This window comes from Loxodonta africana, chromosome X (assembly GCF_030014295.1).
Source record: "Loxodonta africana isolate mLoxAfr1 chromosome X, mLoxAfr1.hap2, whole genome shotgun sequence".
NCBI classification, from domain to species: domain Eukaryota; kingdom Metazoa; phylum Chordata; class Mammalia; order Proboscidea; family Elephantidae; genus Loxodonta; species Loxodonta africana.
The window spans coordinates 7,143,158-7,152,278 of record NC_087369.1 but is presented as its reverse complement, the minus strand read 5'-3'; the positions used below and the strand labels follow the sequence as shown (position 1 = coordinate 7,152,278).

General features: G+C 40.9%; 1 protein-coding gene across 2 annotated transcripts in view; it reads left to right on the top strand.

Moving 5' to 3' along the window:
- The first annotated feature begins 5,444 nt into the window (after positions 1 to 5,444).
- LOC135228842 (neuroligin-4, X-linked) overlaps positions 5,445 to 9,121 on the top strand; it is a 267,647-nt gene continuing 263,970 nt past the window's right edge. For both annotated transcript variants that reach the window (XM_064277935.1, XM_064277936.1), the window contains exon 1: positions 5,445 to 6,473. In XM_064277935.1, the coding sequence (XP_064134005.1) occupies positions 6,002 to 6,473 (472 nt within the window). In that variant the 5' untranslated portion in view covers positions 5,445 to 6,001. The remainder of the gene's footprint in view (positions 6,474 to 9,121) is intronic.

Here is a 9,121-nt window from a genome sequence, read left to right as displayed (position 1 = left end):
GGACAGGTGTCAGCAGAGCTTCCAGACTGAGAAAGATTAGGAAGAAAGCCTTTTGTGATCTACTTCTAAAAACCAGCCTGCGAAAACCCTGTGGATCACAAAGGTCTGATCCACAACGCATCATGGGGATGGTGTAGGACCTGGCAATGTTTCGTTCTCTTGGGCATGGGGTCACCATGAGCCGGGGGCCGATGCCACGGCAGAGAACAACAAGAATATACAGTTTAAGGAGTAAAAATTAGTCAAAAATGAAATCAAAATTAGTCTGTCCCCCAGAAACACAAGAAAGGGAAAACAAGAAATGTCTACAGGTTGCACACAGTCTTGGGAATAACTCTTCAGTGCTTTCTTGGCCAACATGATGGCAAGACTGTGGTACATGCTCAGTGGTTTGGACAAGGGCCACGGTCCTCTGCTTTCGTTTTCCCGATGCCCTGGAATGCAAGATGGAATGGAATCTTCCCAGCTCCTCTGCTTCTGCCAAGCCTCCCCTCCTCAAAGCTGCTCGTCCACAGCTTCTTGGCAGAAAAGAAGGGTTGCTGCTCCCACTTCATTTATTCTCTCAATTTTTAAAAGATATGCATCCACCAAGTTCCCTGTCTTCAAATATATTACACAGCCATAGAAAGGAAAGGTCATAAACACCCAGGAGGCATCACTGTATTCCTTATAAGCCCAAACTATCAAAATACACTTAATTAGGGCTTACTTGTATTTTTAAAATTAAGGCAATCAGAATTTGAGTGACGTGTTCTTTGGGGAGAAAATCCTTGCAACTTTTATCTGGACTCACATTCTGATGTGCCTGAATCGGCTAAAAAAAAAAAAATTTTTTTTTTTTTTCTAAACCTTGTCTTAATTACAACCTCAGCTACAATAAACAGCCTTAATTACAACCTCAGCTACAATAAACAGCCAGTAGGGCATTATTGTAAAATACCCATCAAGTCATAAATCGAGTTGAAATACAATTCTAAGATTTTATGGTTTGGGCTTTCTTTGCATAAACTGTAAAAAAGTCCTTCTTAATACCCAAATTGTATATATTCAGTGATGTTATGATTATTATTTTTTATTAGAGTTTTTATTAAAAAACAATTTATTTTATAGTATTCCCTTTTTTTATTTTGGGGAAAAGGTAACAAATACAAATATATATCAATAATAACAAATCGCCCTTTGTGGAATCCGGAAGTATAAATATTCGGTGAAATTATGTCTTTTTAAAAGTTTTTCAATATTAACATTTATATTTGCTTTTAATTAGAATTTTTTTCAAAGAGATTCATTTTGTAGTGACCTCTTTTTTTTATTTTGGTAAAAAAAAGAGGAAAACACACACACATGCAAATATGAATAACAACGTATCACCTGTGATGGAATTTGTCTCAGTCTGTGAATCTTACAGGGGAGGTCTTTTATTTTTTATTTTATTTTAATTCAATTTTTTCTCCCACGAATATATACCAGTTAAATTTGCCAGTATTGTTTAATGATGGTGATGGACACTCAATAGGTTTATTTTTAGAATCAATATTTATTGTAATGTTAAAAATTTAAACGTGGCTAAATATTTGAAGGTAACATATATATATATATATACCACACTGTGGGGGCCTGTGTGTTGCTGTGATGCTGGAAGCTATGCAACCAGTATTTCAAATACCAGCAGAGTCACCCATGGGGGACAGGTTTCAGCTGAGCTTCTAGACTAAGACAGACTAGGAGGAAAGGCTTGGCAGTCTATTTCCAAAAATCAGCCAGTGAAAACCCTATGGATCACAACAGGACATTGTCCAATGGACTGTTGGAAGATGAGCCCCCTAGGTTGGAAGGCACTCAAAATGCACAATGGCCACAACAAGAGACTGAAGCATACCAACGATCCTGAAGGTGGTGCAGGACCAGGCAATGTGTTTTTCTGTTTTGTGGAGAGTTCTCATGAGCTGGATCCATTTGGAAGACAACTAACAGCATCGCCTGGGTCCTAGTTAGTTCTCAGATGCCCCTGCTTTCTTTCTCTTAGATCTGGGCCATGTCCAGGTCTCTTCCTTCCCCTGAGAACCCTCTGGGGATGTGGGTTTAGACTGAGAGTGACCGACTTGTTCATAAATATGCCATACTGGTATGACCTAACAGATACATAATCATGTGTAGGTCCTCTCATCTGCTTTGAGTTCAAGAACTTAGAGAGTGGGGCATAATTCCTCACGGAATTCTTTTTGTAAGACCTGGGACAAACCCACCAAGTGAGTTCTACACGTAATGAACCCTAGTGTCCAGGGCCTGTGGAGTGGCTTGGGTGGCCTCTCTCATTTTGCCCTAAAACAGTCGTAATCAGACAGTAATGTGAAACCCAACGATTTCAAATTACTTGCTTTTGGATTGCTCAATACTAATAGCTGATTGACACCAGAGCTAAAGTATCTGGGAGTCTTGAACGGGTCTGTGTTTGAACTCCTAGCATTTTGTATTTATTGAATGGCTATCTTCCTTCCCTGATCCTTTGTACACAGCCTCACTTCCCAACAAGTACAACCTGCCATTTTGCCTAAAGCCCAGAGAGAGTCCTTGGGCTCACAGACATAGCCCCACTGTCCAAATGAAAAGTTAGTGGCACCACCTATTCCAGTGATGAGGAGCCCTGGTGGTACAGCGGTTAAAGCCATTGACTGTTAACCGAAAGGTTGGCAGTTCGAAACCACCAGTGGCTCCGCGAGAGGAAGATGTGGCAATCTGCTTCAGTAGACATTCATGGCCTTGGAAACCCTATGGGGTCGCTATGAGTTGGAATCACCTCCTGGGCAGTGGTTTTGGATTACAGTGATAAAGATTTCGGAAAGAAGAGCAAGGCTGGTTGAAAAGCTGATGGGCTTTCAGGGATGTTGAAGCATCCAAACTTGTCATTGTCTCTTCCTTGTTTTTGGCTGCCTCTTAATTATTCAGAAATTGGATCGCTTTGTGGCAGAAATCCAAATGTCGCCTACGGTAGAATTCAAAGACAGAAGCAAACACATACATCAGCCATTTGGTGTAATGTTATTTTTCACTTCCAAAGCACCCATGGGCATTTTTGGTGCATTTTCATTCAACTCTGATCCAGTTTTCTGATGATGCTCCATACTACTATGGGGTTTCTCTCCAAAGACACTATTACCCTCTGGTGGATCCAGATCTGATAAGTTTTATCTATTTATTTTTAAATAGTTTTATGCATTCTTCTCACTGTTCACATAAATAAAATCCATAATTATATTGCAGTCCAGAAATGCTATCAGTATCCCAGAAATCCCTTACAAATGCTTTTGTGTATTTTTTAAAACAATTTCTTCTGTTGCTGTTGTTGTTGTTGTTGAGACTATACACAGCAGAACATACACAAATTCAACAATTTGTACAGGTACAGTTTAGTTACATTGATTACATTCTTCAAGTTATGCAACCATTCTCACCTCCCTTTTCTGACTTGTCTCTCTCCCATTAGCATAAACTCACTGCCCCCTAAGTTTACTATCCACTTTTTTGAGTTGTTCTTGCCCATTTGCTCCCACACAGTTTTTAAAACAGCACAATGCTCAAGGAAGACATGGTTCACTAATCAAAACAAAAATGACAGTTTGGTTTAAAGAAGACTTCAGGAGATATTTTTGGTATAAAGTTTGAAGGTTTCAGGATTAACTCAGGACAATAGTCTTGGGGGTTCATCCAGCCTCCATGGCTTCAGAAAGTCTGGATTCCATGAGAATTTGAACTTCTGTGTTTTCTCCCTTTCAATCCAGGATTCTTCTATAGAATCTTTGCTTAAAATGTTCAATAATAGTAGCACCATCCAGTTGAAGAACACTGTATTTAAAGATGTACCCCTCGCAACATCTAAAGAAATGTTTTCCATCCCTAAGAGATCATAAGTAATAATACCCACAGGTGGACAGTGTTACTTCACGTCAGGTGAACAGTGGTTTATCTACCAGTATTAGTCCTAGCATCCGTTCCCAAGATAAATTGAGTAGGCAAATCTTTTCTTTATTAATCTTTTTTTGTGGTTATATATATATATTTATATATATATATATATATTTAACACAATATTTACCAATTCAACACTTTTTACATGTACCATTTGGTCACACCAATTACAGTAATCATGTTGTCCCCCCATCACCAGTATCCATTGCCAGGTTTTCCATCCACATAAGCACATACTCAACGGAGGAGGAAATTCTGGAAAGGAACCGTTAACCCCTCCTACGTTCAGCAGGAAGGTAACAGAAATGCACTCTCAGCTTTCTAAATAGACTGCAGGGTGAAAAGTACACTCTCCAAGGAACACTGTGGCTTTCAAGAAGGTGAGGATAAGCGTACAATGCTTCTAGTCAGGAGGACTTTTGATGTTGCGTGTGCAACTGAAGCATAGACTTGAGATGCCACATCTTGTTTAGTTTTTATAACTGGGGTCTGAGGTTCAGGACAATGAATTATCCAGACCATAGATTTGTGCAATGGAGTGACAGGGTTCTGAGTCTTATCCAAAGCCTACATTCTTCCCATTAGCTGGTGCTGCCTCTGTGGTATGTAGTAAATACCCACATTTCATTAAGTCGTTCGAATTCACACTCCCATTTTCCCTGTACTAGTGAACTTTTGGAGCTCTATGCATCTCTTCTTAGGGAAAAGTGATAATTTTCTTTAAATTTTGTAAACAGAGTTTTGGGGGTACCTATATGTTGGTTGGAAACCCTAGGGACATAGTGATTAAGAGCTACGGCTGCTAACCAAAAGGTTGGCCGTTCAAATCCACCAGGTGCTTCTTGGAAACCCCATGGGGCAGTTCTATTCTGTCCTATAGGGTCACTATGAGTCAGAAGTGACTCGACAGCAATGGGTTTGTTTATATGTTATCAGGAGAGATCAGTCGCTGGAGAAGAGCATCATGCTTGGTAAACTAGAGGGTCAGTGAAAAAGAGGAAGACCCTCAATGCAATGGATTGACACAGTGGCTGCAACAGTGAGCTCGAGCATAACAAATCCATTTGATGGCAACTAGTTTTTTATCCATTGGTTGACCAGTCTTGTAAATAACAGTGGAATCAGGAGATGTGGTAGTCAGCTATATAACCTGTATACCTTTTCGAGATTTGTTCCAGTCATTCAATAAGTACCTGTTGAGTGTTGTCTAAATGTCCGGCACTGTTCTAGGTGGTTGGATATATAGCAATATGACAAGAATTAAGACCACCAGTGTTCTTGCCAACTTCTATCACATGGTGATGCTAATATACAAATCAACCAACAAACAGGACTTATATGGTAAGGAGGCTTTAGTGGCAAAAGCCTCAGCTGCTAACCGAAAGGCAAGTGGTTCGAACTCACCTAGTAGCTCTGCAGGAGAAAGACCTGGCAATCTGCTCTTGTAAAGATTAAAAAAAAAAAAAAAAAATCAAACCTGTTGCCTACGAGTTAATTCTGACTCATAGCGACCAGTGAAGTTTACAGCCTAGGAAACCCTATGAGGCAGTTCTACTCTGTCACATGGGATCACCATGAGTCCTAATCAACTCCACAGCGCCTTACAAGGAGGACAGAGTGATGGTGAGGCTTGTTATGAAGAAGACAGTGTTTTTAGTGGTGGTTGCTTTTGCCTTATTGTTATTCTCTGCTTGTTCTTCCCTGTAGGCTGATGGCTCTGCCTGGGAGTTTCCAAAAGGAGTTGCTGCCCTTGGGAATGGTTTGATGGTCACCTCTTCCTTGGAACTTTGTACTTGCTGGAATCCGGCTCCGAGATAAAGGGGGGATTGCTTTCTCGCCATGGGCTGCCAAGAACACATCTGTGTCTGCTCTTGACCTTGGGCCCCATCTGCTGAGGGTGTGACGCTTCCTAGCTCATCACCTTCCCTGGGCTTGTTGCTCCCAGATTAACCCTTTCTCTTGGAGGGTTTACTTCACAGTGGTGGGTCTTCCTGGGGCTGTGTCACAGAGACGCCTGCGAATGTGTGTGTGAAAGATGTCGAGGCCCAAGGGACTGCTATGGCTTCCATTGTTCTTCACCCCAGCCTGTGTCATGTTGAACTCCAACGTCCTCTTGTGGATCACCGCTCTGGCCATCAAGTTCACCCTCATTGACAGCCAAGCCCAGTACCCGGTGGTAAACACAAATTACGGCAAAATCCGCGGCCTAAGAACACCATTGCCCAATGAGATTTTGGGTCCAGTGGAGCAATACTTGGGGGTTCCCTATGCCTCACCTCCCACCGGGGAGAGGCGATTTCAGCCTCCAGAGCCCCCTTCCTCATGGACTGGTGTTCGGAACGCCACTCAGTTTGCCGCTGTGTGTCCCCAGCACCTGGATGAGCGGTCCTTGCTTCATGACATGTTGCCCATCTGGTTTACCGCCAACTTGGATACCTTGATGACTTATGTCCAAGATCAGAATGAAGACTGCCTTTACTTGAACATCTATGTGCCCACAGAGGACGGTAAGTCCTTTGTTGAAACGGAAAACAATACCCGTTTACTCAGTCTGGGGAGACTCGCCCTGAAGTTTTTCTTTTTTCTAACATCCTGTGCATGTTATTTTGTGGAACTCACTTATTTTTTTCATATTCTTTATGCAATTATTGCAGTCACTTACCATGCGTTGTGCTTATATTTACTAAAGGTCTAGTGGATGAAGAAAGCTATAATTAATGCATTTAATTATCTTCAAATATGGTCTTCTTAACGTTGCCACCGTGTTTATTTTTAGATGATAACCAGTAGGAGCAGACAGCGTTCTATATTAATATGTCATACCTGTAAAGGAAGGAATCGAAGGAAAATAGTAGCGTGCACAGAATTGCCACAGTTGAATCTGCAAGCTGAAGAAACGTTAGGGGATGATTCTTTTTGCCTTAATGCTCTGAGTTTAGCGCTTTCTTTGTGGAGTCTTGAAAGGAAGAACATGAATTCTTTTTCATACCTAAGCAAAGTATATTTCACAAAATGGCCGGAGTCTCCCGTTTAGAAACCATTTTGTTCACGTAAATGTGGACCTTGTTTACTTCCAATATTCACCGCAATCAAATATGCACGTGCATAGTCAGATAATTTCAGCTTCGTTAGAAACTCACATGCCTGCCTTAAGAAAGGGCCGTTTTCTGTAAAATAACAGTGAAAAATCTCTAAGAACGATAGCATTCGGTATATTGATTTAAGTCAATATTATTAAAATTCAGACATGTCCATGCCCGTGAAGATTTCAAATTACATTTCTCTATAAAGACTAAACCAGAACATAGGGGTGCCACGATGATATCACATTTCTCAGTTACCATTTGCGTATGTCATTTTTTAGGGAAGAAGGAAAAGCTTATGATGAAATATGTATATATAAATATATATATGTATACTCACACACATATCTATAAAAGCCATACATATTCCAGTAAAAACCATATATATTCAACTGGAATTTTAGACATTATCTCCTACAGAAACTACTGTGTGTTTTTTTATATTATGGGGAATTTTCTTTTTTGTGTGTGTGCCAAGTCTTGGAAAATATTTCCCACTAAGGTTTGGCTTAATGTCTGAAATGAGCCACTGTGTTAATTCAAGGATCTCCAGCGTTTTCATTGCACCTGCCACTTGGGTTGTCCCCCTTGCGAACGCCGTTAGGTAGTCTACATAGAGTGCCCCCAAGAACAAAGAGGGCAGTGAGCAGCACAGACCACAAAGAGAGGCCCAGAGAAAGGAATGAAAGGACTGTGCTTCATTGTATCAGTCCTTTCTGGCATGCTGTCTGCGTTGTTATGGAGACAGAACACACAATTACCTTGTAAAGCTGAGGTCTGAATGTGACTTGAGCAGTTAGACTGACATTTGGATGCGGTGCTTATGAGGGGTGCGCCTAACCGCCTGGGTGTACAACAGCCCCCAAGTGTCTGCTTTGTGCTCCTAGGCCAAGGTGGATAAGGGCACCCAAAACCAATTAGAGTTTTCATTGAAGCAGCCACCTGGGGTGCAGTCTGTCCTGCAAGGAACTATTCAAATACAAAATGAAAAGAGGGAAAGGCAGAAAAGGAAGGAAAAAAAAAAAAAAGATAAAGAATTATAATTGCTTTCATAATACATCTGACGTGATAGTGCCATGAGCCGGTGACTTTATGGAGGTGACCGTAGGGATAACCAGTGCACATCACATACAAAGCCTGCTTGTAGGAAAGGTGAGGATCAGACCACACGTGAAGAACAATCAATAGCCTCCCTGACTATAGACCCATATATGTGCAATTTCGTGGATGGGACCCATAATCAATTCGACCATTTCATTGTGGTTCAGTATGGAATAAGATATTAGGAGTATAAAAAACCCTGAAAAATATTACCTTATGAAAAAGCAATCTCAACCTGATAATAAACCCAATTCCACTAGTTCTTTCGGTTTTTGAGAGAAATTCTGCATACAGGTTAAGTGCTGAAAGGTCGGCGATTAGAAATCCACCAGCCACTCAGTGTGAGAAAGATGTGGCAGTTTGCTTCCGTAAAGAGTACAACCTTGGAAACCCTATGGGGCAGTTCTACTGTGTCCTATAGGGTCACTATGAGTCAGAATGGACTCAGCGGCAATGGATTCTGCATACTTGCTCTTGACAAGATGGTGAGAAACATAATGGGAGCCTGAGAAGGTAGACTAGATCACCTCATGGAATGTGAATACTGGATTCTTGCTGGTGAGAGTTGCATATTTGCAAAAATAACAGATCACACCTAGTAGGTCAGGAGTTGTGTGTGTGTGCACGTGTGTGTGTTTCAATACATATATAAACTTGAGAATCAATATGGCGGATCGGATGTTTAATCTTTGATTATTTGCTAAACGAATTAACACCACTTCCATATCTATACGTTGAAATTACAGAGTCATGTTGATTCTTCCAAAGATCTTCCTTCCGGGCATGTTTTATTTCACAGGATACATCTATTTTACCGTGTAGACAGCCAGCAACACTGGATATTTGGAATTCCAAATCCCACCTGGATACTCCAGTTCTTATTTGTCTTCCTTCAATGATCAGACTGGCTTGAATTCAAAGTTATTACTTCCATGTAACGTGGCAATGTATTCACAGAATGGACAAATGTA